This window comes from Procambarus clarkii, chromosome 91 (genome assembly GCF_040958095.1).
Source record: "Procambarus clarkii isolate CNS0578487 chromosome 91, FALCON_Pclarkii_2.0, whole genome shotgun sequence".
In the NCBI taxonomy this organism is placed as follows: domain Eukaryota; kingdom Metazoa; phylum Arthropoda; class Malacostraca; order Decapoda; family Cambaridae; genus Procambarus; species Procambarus clarkii.
In genome coordinates, this window is record NC_091240.1 from 13,612,210 (window position 1) to 13,627,976 (window position 15,767).

At 47.3% G+C, this 15,767-nt stretch overlaps 1 protein-coding gene across 16 annotated transcripts in view; it reads right to left on the reverse strand.

The window, feature by feature from the left end:
- The window catches only part of LOC123774023 (NAD kinase), a 166,904-nt gene that overhangs the window by 39,836 nt on the left and 111,301 nt on the right, over nucleotides 1-15,767 (reverse strand). For all 16 annotated transcript variants that reach the window (XM_069318815.1, XM_069318817.1, XM_045768115.2 and 13 more), the window contains one exon: nucleotides 5,557-5,640. In XM_069318815.1, the coding sequence (XP_069174916.1) occupies nucleotides 5,557-5,640 (84 nt within the window). The remainder of the gene's footprint in view (nucleotides 1-5,556; nucleotides 5,641-15,767) is intronic.

Genomic DNA, 15,767 nt, shown 5'->3' on the forward strand with positions numbered 1-15,767 from the left:
TACTCCACACTGGTGACTATGGCACCTCTTCTCCACACTGGTGACTATGGCACCTCTTCTCCACACTGGTGACTATGGCACCTCTTCTCCACACTGGTGACTATGGCACCTCTTCTCCACACTGGTGACTATGGCACCTCTACTCCACACTGGTGACTATGGCACCTCTTCTCCACACTGGTGACTATGGCACCTCTTCTCCACACTGGTGACTATGGCACCTCTTCTCCACACTGGTGACTATGGCACCTCTTCTCCACACTGGTGACTATGGCACCTCTACTCCACACTGGTGACTATGGCACCTCTTCTCCACACTGGTGACTATGGCACCTCTACTCCACACTGGTTCTATTCTACATTTCCTCCCGTACCGTTCACTCCAGAATGTTGTTATTCTACTGTACAAATTTGGGACCTGACCCTCCAGTATCTTCCATGTGTATATTATTTTATAACTCTCGTCTCCTTTCCAGAGAGCTTTGAGACGGTCTCAATACTTTAGGTGTTTTATCGCGTCTGTCTGTGTGTGCCGACAAGTTCTTGCAAGGAGTGCCGGACCAACCTGGCTGTGGTGGGTATGTGGGCCTGCGGGCCGCTCCAAGCAACAGCCTGGTGGACCAAACTCTCACAAGTCAAGCCTGGCCTCGGGGCGGGCTTGGGCAGTAGAGCTCTTGCAGCCCTCTCCAGGGAGCAGCGTCTCTCTCTCTAAGAAAGAGGTGAAGGGGGGCGGGGGAGGGTGATGGAGGGGGAAGTGGTGGGGGCAACAAACCGGGAAAGGTGGGGGTTTGCAGGATGGTGTGAGGCAAGACGGGGGGTTGGGGAGGGGGGGGGGGGGTGACGCAACAGGGCGGGGCACACGCGGGGTTTTCCATGATCGTTGGTGCAGGTTAAATTGCCACCTCACAGTGACAATGGTGGCCTTCCTCTCAACCCTTAAACACACACACACACACACACACACACACACACACACACACACACACACACACACACACACACACACACACACACACACACACACGAAAACAACACGAAAATGACATAGCGAGCAAGGCAAAGACTCAGCCTAAATTGGTGCACAGCCACATCAGGAGAAAACCAACAGTAAAGAAACAGGTAATGAAACTGAGGATAGGGGCAGACGGATTCACTACAAACGACAAGGAAGCGTGCGAGGAACTGAATAAGAAATTCCAGGAGGTCTTCACCTTAGAGTAAGGAGAAATTCCAGAGATAAGAGAGGGAATAGTTAACCAGCAACCACTGGAAGAGTTTGAGATTACCAGTGGGGAAGTAAGGAAGTTGTTACTAGAGTTGGATGTGACAAAGGCTATAGGCCCAGATGGAATCTCCCCTTGGATACTAAAGGAAGGAGCAGAAGCACTGTGCTTACCACTCTCCATAGTGTATAACAAATCACTGACAACAGGGGATCTGTCAGAAATTCGGAAAGCAGCTAATGTAGTCCCAATATATAAGAAAGGGGATAGACAGGAGGCACTGAACTACAGGTCAGTGTCCCTAACTCGCATACCATGCAAGCTGATGAAGATTGTGCGAAGAAAGCTAGTGGAGCACCTGGAGCGAAAGAACTTTGTAACACAGCATCAACATGGGTTCAGGGATGGCAGGTCCTGCCTCACAGGGTTACTTGAATTCTACGACCAGGCAACAAAAATCTGGCAAGAAAGAGAGGGGTGGGCAGACTGCATATTTTTGGATTGCCAGAAAGCCTTTGATACAGTACCACACAAGAGACTAGTGAAAAAGCTGGAGATGCAGGCAGGAGTAAAAGGGAAGGTACTCCATTGGATAAGGGAGTACTTAAGCAACAGGAGACAACGAGTCACTGTGAGGGGTGAGGTCTCAGATTGGCGATGACGTCACAAGTGGAGTCCCGCAGGGGTCAGTCCTTGGAGCTATACTGTTTCTGATATATGTAAATGATCTCCCAGAGGGTATAGAATCGTTTCTCTCAATGTTTGCCGATGATGCAAAAATTATGAGGTTGAAACAGAGGATGATAGTATGAGGCTACAAGACGACCTGGGCAGATTGAATGAATGGTCCAACAAATGGCTGCTCAAGTTCAATCCAAGTAAATGCAAAGTAATGAAACTAGACAGTGGAAACAGGAGGCCAGACACAGGATACAGAATAGGAGATGAAGTACTTAATGAAACGGACAGAGAGAAAGATCTAGGAGTTGATATCAGACCAAACCTGTCTCCTGAAGCCCACATAAAAAGAATAACATCTGCGGCATATGCGAGGCTGGCTAACATCAGAACAGCGTTCAGGAACCTGTGTAAGGAATCATTCAGATTCTTGTACACCACATATGTAAGGCCAATTCTGGAGTATGCGGCCCCAGCATGGAGCCCGTACCTTGTCAAGCACAAGACGAAGCTGGAAAAAGTCCAAAGGTATGCCACTAGACTAGTCCCAGAACTAAGAGGCATGAGTTACGAGGAAAAGGCTGCGAGAGATGCACCTTACGACACTGGAAGACAGAAGAGTGAGGGGAGACATGATCACTACCTACAAAATTCTCAGGGGTATTGACAGGGTCGACAAGGATAAACTATTCAACACTGGTGGTACGCGAACAAGGGGACACAGGTGGAAACTGAGTACCCAAAATGAGCCACAGGGACGTTAGAAAGAACTTTTCAGTGTCAGAATAGTTAACAAATGGATTGCATTAGGCAGTGATGTGGTGGAGGCTGACTCCATACACAGTTTTAAATGTAGATATGAGCCCAGTAGGCTCAGGAATCTGTACATCAGTTGACAGTTGAGAGGCGGGACCAAAGAGCCAAAGCTCAACACCTGCAAGCACAATTAGGTGAGTAAAATTAGGTGAGTACACACAGGTCCAAGAAATAGAGCTCTATCCTGCATGCACAAATGGGTGAATATACACACACCCTTCAAACAATGATCACAAAAACACTGATCCAAGAATGCAGAAAAACCACACGTGAAAAATAGAGAATGACTAACGCGTTTCCCGCTAATTCGCCTTCATCAGAGCAGAGTAGGATTCTACTCTGCTCTGATGAAGAGCAGAGTAGCTATGTCAGAGTAGCTAGTACCCTTCCCACTATGTCAGAGTAGCTGACAGTTTACTACATATGATGACACTGAAGGCATTTACCAAGCATCAGTGTGTGCTCGTGACCAGCTCGTCCAGCACGAGGCTGGCACTCAACCAGTCCCACGATGCCATCAACCACAAGTTGCTCCAACCTGTCCTCAGGGAGCAGATAATCACTTCAAATCCACTCTGTAATTAATGTTATTATACTCCTTATCTACTCCCTCTCCATGGTTAAGATATGTTGAGGTTCGGTTACCTCAAGGGAGCTTTCATTACGTTTCCTTACGTTAAATACTGTGTTTTATTCTAAAAATATGTGAAGTATGGAATTGAAAATCTGTGTGTGTATACCTTAGAATTTTATTACAGAACAAATTCTCCCAACCATTTGAGAGAAAACTTGTTCAACATATACTTTTTATATTTTAAACAAAGGTTTATAATTACATAATGTTAGAACTAGTGGGGCGGGGTTTTCCATGATCGTTGGTGCGTTTTCCTTGAGAATATTGTGTGTTTAGGACAAAGATTCACTTGCTAGTTTACAAGCTGACTACAATTATTGAAACCATAATATGCTTCCACTCCATTACAAGTATACTGAATATTCTGGATAAGCTAACCAGGTGGTTTGAGATGGCAGATGCCAGGATGTAACAAGGATATCTGGTTGATGGGGTTCTGGGAGTTCGTTCTACTCCCCAAGCCCGGCCCGAGGCCAGGCTTGACTTGTGAGAGTTTGGTCCACCAGGCTGTTGCTTGGAGCGGCCCGCAGGCCCACATACCCACCACAGCCCGGTTGGTCCCGCACTTCTTGAAGAAAACTATCTAGTTTCCTCTTGCTAAGATTCCTGCCAGCAGATCAATATCAATAAAGTACTCACACATTTCACAAAATCTTACGCGATTTTTTCACATTCCATTATATAATGACGCAAAGTATGCGAATAGTTCTGCTGACAGAGTTTACATTTAGTCAAATCTACATCAGCAGATGTTACAAATTCCCAGAGGTACTTGTAGCCGAGCCTAAGCCTAGCAGTGGTAACATCTAGAAGTCTGCTAACATTATTGGATGACCCATAGACGTGCGGTTCTTCCTGCATAATAGAATGATGATAGATGGAGTAACTGGTGTGAATTTCACTTTGCCTCAAGTCTCCGAAATTTAGTTGATGTTCCTGGGATATTGCTGCCCTCAGGCTGCTCAAAGGCAGTCCAAGTTGGTAATCAATTCCCTCTTTACAAGCAAAAGTCTTGGCCAACTCATCAGTTCTATCATGCATTCGGAGACCAGGATATGAAGGAAGGAATCCACAGGAGACAAACTCTGACTCCATCATTGATTATTTCATTATAGCTGTGTGAAGCTGGCGTGTGTACAACATGCAAATTATTCTGAAACAATAACGGAAATGGGAAATGTATATGTTTATCTCTCAGAATGTTTGGTAATATGTTTATTGTTTGTCATGTGTATATATGTATGTATTAACACGATGTACTGAACGGGGTGAGAATAGCTTGAGCTACCTCATCCCTTTGTGTGTATTTTACATCAATAAACTTATTTCAATTTCAATTTCAATCACGGAAATAATAATGGGTGCGTGTAGGCCTATGCTTGTATATGTGTGTATGCCTGCGTTTTAATATTTAATAATATATTTACATACATTTTCTCATCTTAAAATAGTAAATTATCGTTTTTTACTAACACATTATGAAATAAACGTCGGCCATAACATGCAGAATAGTTATCCCTAACACAGCGTTAGCTTTTGGTCCGTTTTCTTTATATATCCCAGTAATATACGAAAACGGGAAATTAAGCGCTAACTTTAAACATACCGCTCAATATTATTTAAAAGACATAGTAACCCTAACTAAAATGTCTTCCTAAGACAATCATTGTGTCAGGGAATTATTAATCATTTAACACATCTTTATAAAATCATTTACAGCGCGCACCACCAATATATGGAAACATGAGATACTGAGGTCTTGAAATACTGAGGAGAGGCTGCCTCTTGCTTGCTCTCCCGGCACCCAGTATGGTGTTGGGGAGCACCAGGGGGGGGTGTGTGTGTGTGTGTGTGTGTGTGTGTGTACTCACCTAGTTGTGTCTGCAGGATCGAGCATTGACTCTTGGATCCCGCCTTTCGAGCATCGGTTGTTTACAGCAATGACTCCTGTCCCATTTCCCTATCATACCTGGTTTTAAAATTATGAATAGTATTTGCTTCCACAACCTGTTCCTGAAGTATGTGTGTGTGTGTGTGTGTGTGTGTGTGTGTGTGTGTGTGTGTGTGTGTGTGTGTGTGTGTGTGTGTGTGTGTGTGTGTGTGTGTGTCTCAGAAGAGTCACTAGTGTGTGGAGTACAGGTGTGAAGTATGACAAGTGTGTCAGAGTATAAGTGACATATACACAAGAACCTGCGCAGTACTTACATGACCATGGCGGAGTTGCGCATAATGCGGCCACATGGGCCGAACTGCTGGATGGGTGATGGGGCATTGAGAGAGCGCGTCCGCCTGTAACACAACAAACACCACATTATTATTAACATCTTTATTGACAAAATTAATTACAATTTTGCCTAATCTGAGGATTTTGATAGTCTTATTAAAGTGAGGATAATGCTGGTATTACTGTCACGCAGGACAGAGGGTCATACATAAGACAATAGGTCTAAACTGTAGGCGGAAGCACATGTATATCATGGTTACAATCAATGTTTTAATGTATGGATATGTGAAAACAACTTTCTATTGTGCACTGCCACACAAGGGCAGGGATGGGTTTCATAAGAGATGCAGGTTAGAACTGGTTGATACCTGGTTGATATAAATATAAATAACTAATATAAATAAAAATTGTTCTTCATTCTTTAAAATGGACAAGCAAATTTTGGGTAAATTGTTAGGATGTCGTCCAGAACACCCGAGTCAATAAAATAGTTACACAGTTGGTGGTACAAGAGGCTAGGGGGTCTAAAGTCCTTTACGGCTTCACATTCATCAATATAGTGTTCTAGTGAATGCATTAAAGGTTTATCACATAGTTTACAATCTGAATATTCTGGTAGTGGCTCAGCCTCACTAACCTGCCAGATGTGTCTATAGCCAAGGCGAATTACAGCAATGACTACATCACATTGCCTGGTCCGGCTACTGTGCTGACCATACAAATACCTATTAGTACAAAACTTGTCATAACATTTAATACTACAGCTTTCAGGTCTCTGGGCATTTCTTAGTTCTTCTAAATCTGAATTAATTTCTTTACTTTGTATGTTTCTAATAACTGCATTAAATAGTCCAAAGTCATAATCAATGTTTTCTTTCCTGCAAGCCTAATTGGCCAATTGATCTACAAAGTCATGTTTTCCAACTCCAACATGGGATGGGATCCACACAAATTTTATACAAGAGTTATCATCATTGGCAAAAATTACATTCCATTTAATATTACAAGCTACTTCAGACATACATTGTGATGGGTTATTTAAGGAACAACAAACACCACATTATTGTACACACTAACAACCCTCAACACAACCACTCTCAACTTTAACAACCACTTCGCTTAGCATCTACTAAATACATACAGGTAATACTCGCGTACTTAATGCTGCGAGCAACACCACCACAACACCCGTGGCGCAACACACCACTTAACATGTCATTAATAAGTAGCACAAAACATGTCAAGTGTTTATTGAGTTGTTGAGTGGTTAAGCCAGGCGGTGTTAGGCCCGACAACTAAGGCAGGTACTCTCTTGAGGGTCATTACTGGCGTGTCATTTATAACATCCTTAAACCTATATTGTTTCACCACCAAACTACCCTCATCTACTCTGACCCAAACCCACACATATTAATTAAAGTTGTAAACAATGAATTAAAAAAAAAAAAAAAAAAAAAAAAAAAACACTTATGGATGTCAACCAATCAGCAGTCTGTCAGTTGACTGTTCAATAAATCACTGAAGCTATATAGGAAAATGTCTATATGCTGGTTAGCATCGTAAATGTGTGGCCACGTCTGTGGTAGACAATGCAAGTAGATGGCGTGGAATGAACACAATTGTAAATACTGAATTTCCGGAAGTAAGACAGCAAGTGGGGTATGTAGATGATGTCCTACTACAAGCCGCAACCTTGTGACACATAGACGGGAGACATCTCCCGTCACGCAGGGTGCAGTCGCACCTCCACACATCTCCAGTACCAGCTCTGGACTACTGGTAATGGCTCAAAAGGGCCACCACTTACGGGCTATTCATGCCCGTGCCACCTCTTGGGTGGCTTAATCTTCATCAATCAATCGTGACAAATACAACAGCCCACTGAGCTCCTTGGTAAGGAAGTGTGTGCGGTTTCACTCTCCACAAACAAAACAAAAGCATATTGTCATTAGAAGTAAAGAGAAAATGAAGAAGTACAAATTAATTGTGTAACACTTGAGTGGGTTGACCACTGTCAGTTACTACCTTGGCGTCACTACCGGCTCTGACAAGGGGAAGAACGAGGAGCTCAACCAACTTATAGGAACATGTTATGGTTGACTCAAAGTACTGAAGAATATGACCTGGAATGGGCGTGGGGCCGTGGTGGGTCTCAGGGCGGCCCCTGCCACAGTGGGTGGGTCATGGGCGACCCCTGCCACAGTGGGTGGGTCATGGGCGACCCCTGCCACAGTGGGTGGGTCATGGGCGACCCCTGCCACAGGGGGTGGGTCATGGGCGACCCCTGCCACAGGGGGTGGGTCTCAGGGCGGCCCCTGCCACAGGGGGTGGGTCTCAGGGCGGCCCCTGCCACAGGGGGTGGGTCTCAGGGCGACCCCTGCCACAGGGGGTGGGTCTCAGGGCGACCCCTGCCACAGTGGGTGGGTCATGGGCGACCCCTGCCACAGGGGCTGGGTCTCAGGGCGGCCCCTGCCACAGGGGGTGGGTCTCAGGGCGGCCCCTGCCACAGTGGGTGGGTCTCGGGGCGGCCCCTGCCACACACAGTGTCTGAAGCATCTTGTGTGTAACACAGCTCAACTGTGTACATACAACCTCTGGTAATTTATAGTGAGTGTAGCTCACCCACGTAAGTGGTGAAGTTCAGGGCAAGGGGGAGGGGGGAAGGCAGGGGGGTGGGGTAAGGCAGGGGGGTGGGGTAAGGCAGGGGAGGGGGAGGGGGTAAGGCAGGGGGAGGGGGTATGGCAAGGGGGGGAGGGGGGAAGGCAGGGGGGAGGGGGGTAAGGCGGGGGCGGGGGGAAGGGGGAGGGGACATTCATGGCCGACGCTGAGAGTGGAAAATGACCTCAGTGCAAGTGAAAGTGAGGACCTTAACTCTTCCTTCAGACACCACGTGACGATGGTCGGCTCTCACCCTAGTTACCACCACCACCCTAGCTACCACCACCACCACCCTAGCTACCACCAGCACTATCACTACCACCACCACCCTGGTAACACCGACGGTACTACCATCACCCTAGCTACCACCACCCCATCCGACCTCTCACAGTATTCCGAAGACAACGTGATCGACTTATATGATACGTGATCAACCGGGCTGTGATTCATACGTCTCAGTACCTGAATCAGCGTCTAACAGCCTGGTTGATCAGGGGCCAGATTCACGAAGCAGGTTACGCAAGCACTTACGAACCTGTACATCTTTCCTCAATCTTTGGCGGCTTTGTTTACAATTATTAAACAATTAATGAGCTCTGAAGCACCAGGAGGCTGTTTATAACAATAACAACAGTTGATTGGCAAGTTTCCATGCTTGTAAACTGTTTAATAAAGGTAACCAAAGCCGTCAAAGATTGAGGAAAGATGTACATGTTCGTAAGTACTTGCGCAACAGCTTCGTGAATCTGGTCCCAGACCATTAGCCATGAGGCGTAGTCTGAGACCCGACCCCAGGGCTAGTAGGCCTCCATCAGTCTCAGGAGACTATGGAGTTGCGTTCTGGTTGTCAGTCTGGAGTGGTCTCTCCAGGGCGCAAAGCCTGGGTAGGTTGATACGGAAGAGAAGCTGTTACCCATGCAGCAGGTTCCGGGGATATTGATCCAGGAACCATCACAAAGTGGACACAAGACAGAATGCACTTGAAAGATATGATCCATGTTTATGAAACCTGGCGCATAAATGGGACTAGATGAGGTACCCGGTGGTGCCCAGGTCTCCCCTCCCCAGGTCACTAAAGGGGACTTATTATTTCAAAACAATTGGGAATTATCTAGATACGAGAGCCAGGCTAATTACAATAATCAATAGTCCCTTGCATTTCTCTAATTTACAGGAATTAACAAACAAATTGGTAGGTACCTATTTTCCCAGTGACGAAATATGTCTTACCTATATTCAAATCTTACTGACGTCAAATGTTTCTTTGATAACATACAAGACTTATTCATTATTCTCAATTGACGTTAATTTTAACATAAGTATTTAACCCCGATTGATAATTCCTACTAATTCTGCAATACCTTTCATTATTCTCCTAGTTGGATGACTGGCCACAGGAAGTCTGTGGCGCTGCTGTGTCTACGTTGAGTTCGCATCCCTGGGGGGGAAGGGGGGGACCCTCCCCCCCCTTCTAGTGAACTACAATATTTCATGTTAGATCTTATGGACTTTCTATATTAACAGTCTTACTGTTACACTTTCCTTGTCGCTCGGAGATGCGCCGACACTTATTGTATATTGATTTACCTGAATTTACCCAAGGGCCACTATCTAGTGGCCTCGACGAGGACAGAATGCCGGCGGCTTGTTAAAGGGCCCGCCAATTGCCTTAATATTTTTTAGCTGGATTTTGGCATTTACGGCTTCAGCAGGTAGGCGGTTCCATAGGTTTATAACCCTCTTGGCGGAAAAAAACATGTTTTCAGTCCTACTTGAGAGAACATACTCTCCAATACTATATCTGTGATTGCCCTGTTATCAGTGACTTCATACCAAATGGTATGAGGTACTTTGAGCTCTGTAATTACTTCATACACTCAGGAATATTAAATAATATTCTTGTGCTGCACCCAGATTTTGCCAGTGGAGGCTAATAGCTCAGCATTAAGTATTTTGTTCTCTCCTAATTCCATGTATGACTGGCCATCCTGTGAGGTGTGGATGTTGGATGAGCTTGTAGCTGGTTTATGATCTACACTGTGTGGTCCTTCATACAGAATAGGGAAGCAACACATTGCTATGTATACCTAAGTTTCATAATAAAAAAATAAGTAATAAAGATTTTAAATTATAGTTTGTATTATTACCAATATTATCCTTATTAAATCATGTTAATCATGGAACTTTAACATCTCGTGTTGATATGTAATAGTCATATTTCTTTTGAATCATTCATTAAATTGTGCATTATGTCTCAATTTTTCACTTCCTTGGATATACTGTATAGCACAAAAAGATAGGATAAAAATAAACCAGTAATATTTCTTTCATTATATTTTTTATTTAAACAACTGCATCAATATTTTTACAACTGACAGTATTTATTTTACTCACAAGTGCATTATTTGTTAAAAAAAAAATTTGGTTTATTGTTACACACAATGGTGCTACATTGCCTTCCCGGCTTGGTGCCTTCTTTTGATAATTACCGATTGTTAAACAGCCAAATTGTGTAACAGGAAGAGGTCTTGGACCCCTACTTCCCTCTCTCTTCTTTAATAGTCCATATAGTCATAATTATAGGTATAAGTATTCAATGATAAATTCTTTTGAAGTTTTTACCCTAACCTAACATCACTTTGTGCAGCATATATTTATATTTTATGTCTCGCCCAGATTTAATTTCAAAATAAAACCAAACAAAATAAACTGAAATTGGATATGTACACCCCTATCTAGTACCTATTGCTGGGTGAACAGGAGCATATTGGTGAGAGTAAATGCTCCCACCAGCCCAGGCTCATCACCTCTCATATTTCATGTTCACAAGTGTTTATTTACTTATTAACTACTGGTATAATATCTTGCTATTATAAAACTAATTATATCATAAAAGACATATTTACTACAAGTTTCAGGCAGAGAATACATATATAGTTAACACGAAGGACTTCTTGATGAGATTCTCCAGCAAAAATTTATAATATAATCGGTCCTCCGTGTTGTGTAGTAGAGAAAAATTGAGTTATATCCAGTTTACGTAAAGCTACGAGTGGTCGAGGGCAACCTTAGCCGACGGAGCATATTACGAAGTTTCCTTCTTATGCCTACCTGAATACCGACGTATAGCCGCTAAGAAGAAAAATATTCGTAAGCTGCTTCGTGAATCGCAATAGGAGCCAATTTATTAAATAGAAGCCAATTTATTACCTGCCTATGACAGGCACCGACCTCTTCACCACTAACGTGTCATCCAGCAAAGTTGAGTGAGACTAGCGCCAAGCGTCTGGCTTTCACCCTCGGACACACACACATTCTGATGTACACAATTGATATATTTGGCAGGAAGATGGCCAAGAGAGACTTGGAGTTGAGTCGGTGGTCAAGAGGTGGCCGAGGAGCAGGGTGTCAGGACGCTCTACTTCCTCTTGTGTCCTAAATTGTTGCGTCACCCTGGCCCGCGCCTGCACAGTTGCGTCTTGAGGGTGATAATGCTCCTTCACATAGACAGGAAGTGTGTACTCTGGCTTATGAACGTCACCCCCTAGGCCACTTACTGGCACTTCCCAGGGTGTAGGCCACTTACTGACACTTCCCAGGGTGTAGGCCACTTACTGGCACTTCCCAGGGTGTAGGCCACTTACTGACCTACCACACAATGACAGACGCCCCCCCGCCCAGACACTGTCCACCACCACCACCACCACACAATAATGACAGACGGCCTTGGCCACTATGAGGCCACACAAAGACCCGGGCAGACAATCCCTAAAGTATAAACGAAACACAAACTATTAACGGACACGTTTTATCTGACAAAAACTTTAGTTGTTACAATGTCTTTGTTCCCCGACACCTTCCACAGGACCTCAGGGCACCCAGACACCTTCCACAGGACCTCAGGGCACCCAGACACCTTCCACAGGACCTTGACACCTTCCACAGGACCTCAGGGGGACCCAGACACCTTCCACAGGACCTCAGGGGGACCCAGACACTTTCCACAGGCCCTCAGGGGACCCAGACACCTTCCACAGGACCTCAGGGCACCCAGACACCTTCCACAGGACCTTGACACCTTCCACAGGACCTCAGGGGGACCCAGACACCTTCCACAGGACCTCAGGGGGACCCAGACACTTTCCACAGGCCCTCAGGGGACCCAGACACCTTCCACAGGACCTTGACACCTTCCACAGGACCTCAGGGGGACCCAGACACTTTCCACAGGACCTCAGGGGGACCCGACACCTTCCACAGGACCTCAGGGGGACCCGACACCTTCCACAGGACCTCAGGGGGACCAGACACCTTCCACAGGACCTCAGGGGACCCAGACACCTTCCACAGGACCTCAGGGCACCCAGACACCTTCCACAGGACCTCAGGGCACCCAGACACCTTCCACAGGACCTCAGGGCACCCAGACACCTTCCACAGGACCTCAGGGGGACCCAGACACCTTCCACACGACCTCAGGGGACCCAGACACCTTCCACACGACCTCAGGGGACCCAGACACCTTCCACACGACCTCAGGGGACCCAGACACCTTCCACAGGACCTCAGGGGTCCCCGACACCTTCCACAGGACCTCAGGGGTCCCCGACACCTTCCACAGGACCTCAGGGGTCCCCGACACCTTCCACAGGACCTCAGGGGTCCCCGACACCTTCCACAGGACCTCAGGGGTCCCCGACACCTTCCACAGGACCTCAGGGGTCCCCGACACCTTCCACAGGACCTCAGGGGTCCCCGACACCTTCCACAGGACCTCAGGGGTCCCCAACACCTTCCACAGGACCTCAGGGGTCCCCGACACCTTCCACAGGACCTCAGGGGTCCCCGACACCTTCCACAGGACCTCAGGGGTCCCCGACACCTTCCACAGGACCTCAGGGGTCCCCGACACCTTCCACAGGACCTCAGGGGTCCCCGACACCTTCCACAGGACCTCAGGGGTCCCCGACACCTTCCACAGGACCTCAGGGGTCCCCGACACCTTCCACAGGACCTCAGGGGTCCCCGACACCTTCCACAGGACCTCAGGGGTCCCCGACACCTTCCACAGGACCTCAGGGGTCCCCGACACCTTCCACAGGACCTCAGGGGTCCCCGACACCTTCCACAGGACCTCAGGGGTCCCCGACACCTTCCACAGGACCTCAGGGGTCCCCGACACCTTCCACAGGACCTCAGGGGTCCCCGACACCTTCCACAGGACCTCAGGGGTCCCCGACACCTTCCACAGGACCTCAGGGGTCCCCGACACCTTCCACAGGACCTCAGGGGTCCCCGACACCTTCCACAGGACCTCAGGGGTCCCCGACACCTTCCACAGGACCTCAGGGGTCCCCGACACCTTCCACAGGACCTCAGGGGTCCCCGACACCTTCCACAGGACCTCAGGGGTCCCCAACACCTTCCACAGGACCTCAGGGGTCCCCGACACCTTCCACAGGACCTCAGGGGTCCCCGACACCTTCCGCAGGACCTCTGGGGACCCAGACTTGTGAGGAGACAGCAGATAGTGGGCTCACGTGTGTGTGTCGGGGGTGGAGGGGGGGGGGGTGAGACCCCCGACAAGGGGTGTCAATACTGCTCCACAGGAAGGAAAGCCTACTTTACCTCCCACGGATGTGTGTCAAGCACACACAGTAATGGTGATGGGGACCGCTCAAGCACGAGTCTTAAGCCCGACACTCTTCAACAACTCGATGTGTCTCGCTCTTAATATCCAGCAGCCACATTCATAAAGCAGTTACGCAAGTACTTACGAACCTGTACATCTTTCCTCAATCTTTGACGGCTTTGGTTACATTTATTAAACAGTTTACAAGCATGAAAACTTGCCAATCAATAAACAGCCTCCTGGTGCTTCGGAGCTCATTAACTGTTTAATAATTGTAAACAAACCCGCCAAAGATTGAGAGATGTACAGGATCGTAAGTGCTTGCGTAACCTACTTCGTGAATCTTGCCCCAGTTTCCGGATGAATAACAAGGTGCGGGAGACACGGGGGCCATGTGGACCATGGGGGCCCCTGAGGGCCATGTCCTGCAGTGGTCCCATCTACCGTCCAGCTCAAGAACTAAATTGATGCAACAATCTTATACTCTTAACATCTTTACTGACAACATTAATAATGTGAAGAATTAATGTGGGAATTCAGTTAAGTCTCCGTCCCGATAGGATGCTATCTTGGTTATTTTGTCAAGATTTCGGGGCTTAGCGTTCCCCCGGCCCGGTCCTCGACCAGGCCTTCTTTCTGTGACACACCCCCAGGAAGCAGCCCATAGCTGGCTAACTCCCAGGTACCTATTTACTGCTAGGAGAACAGAGGCACCAGGGTAAAAGAAACTGCCCATTTGTTTCCGCCACCGGGGATCAAGCCCGGAACTTTAGGATTACGAATCCCGAGCGCTGTCCACTCAGTCGTCAGGCCCCCTCCGCTGCGGCTCATACTGACTGACAAGCAGGACACCGAGGCTCGTACAGCAGTCACCAGATCTACAGTATCAGTATGAACACTTCTTACTCCCCGCCAGCGGCATGGAGGCACAAGGTCAGTGTATGATGACTCCAGAAGGTCAGTGTACCAGGACTCCAGAAGCACAAGGTCAGTGTACAATGACTCCAGAAGCACAAGGTCAGTGTACGATGACTCCAGAAGCACAAGGTCAGTGTACAATGACTCCAGAAGGGGGACGCCACTTCCCGGGCCCTGATCTCTGGCCTCTGTGAGGAGTTGTACACCTTTCTGTTATTCATCAGAGGTGACCTTGTAACACTACAGCACAGCATGTGACACACTTACCAACCAGCGAGACCACCTGTCTAGTATATGAACGCTGGTGACTCAAGTCCCACGTAGCAGTGTATGACAGGCGTAACACGGCATAAGCCAGGCGTAACACGGCACAAGCCAGGAGTAACACGGCACAAGCCAGGCGTAACACGGCACAAGCCAGGCGTAACACGGCACAAGCCAGGCGTAACACGGCACAAGCCAGGCGTAACACGGCACAAGCCAGGCGTAACACGGCACAAGCCAGGCGTAACACGGCACAAGCCAGGCGTAACACGGCACAAGCCAGGCGTAACACGGCACAAGCCAGGCGTAACACGGCACAAGCCAGGCGTAACATGGCACAAGCCAGGCGTAACATGGCACAAGCCAGGCGTAACATGGCACAAGCCAGGCGTAACATGGCACAAGCCAGGAGTAAAACTTCAAGCAGATATTAACAACGTTTTCGTTTGGGCAGCAGAAAATAACATGATGTTTAACAGTGATAAATTCCAGGTACTCAGGTACGGTAAAAATGAGGACCTTAAACATAATACAGGGTACAAAACACAATCAAATCTGCCCATAGTAGGAAAACAGCATGTAAAGGATTTGGGAATAATGATGTCCGACGACCTAACGTTTAGGGAGCATAACCAAGCAAATATTGCGACAGGCAGAAAATTGATAGGATTGATTACGAGAACTTTCAAATCCAGAGATCCATCACAATGGTTGTAGTCT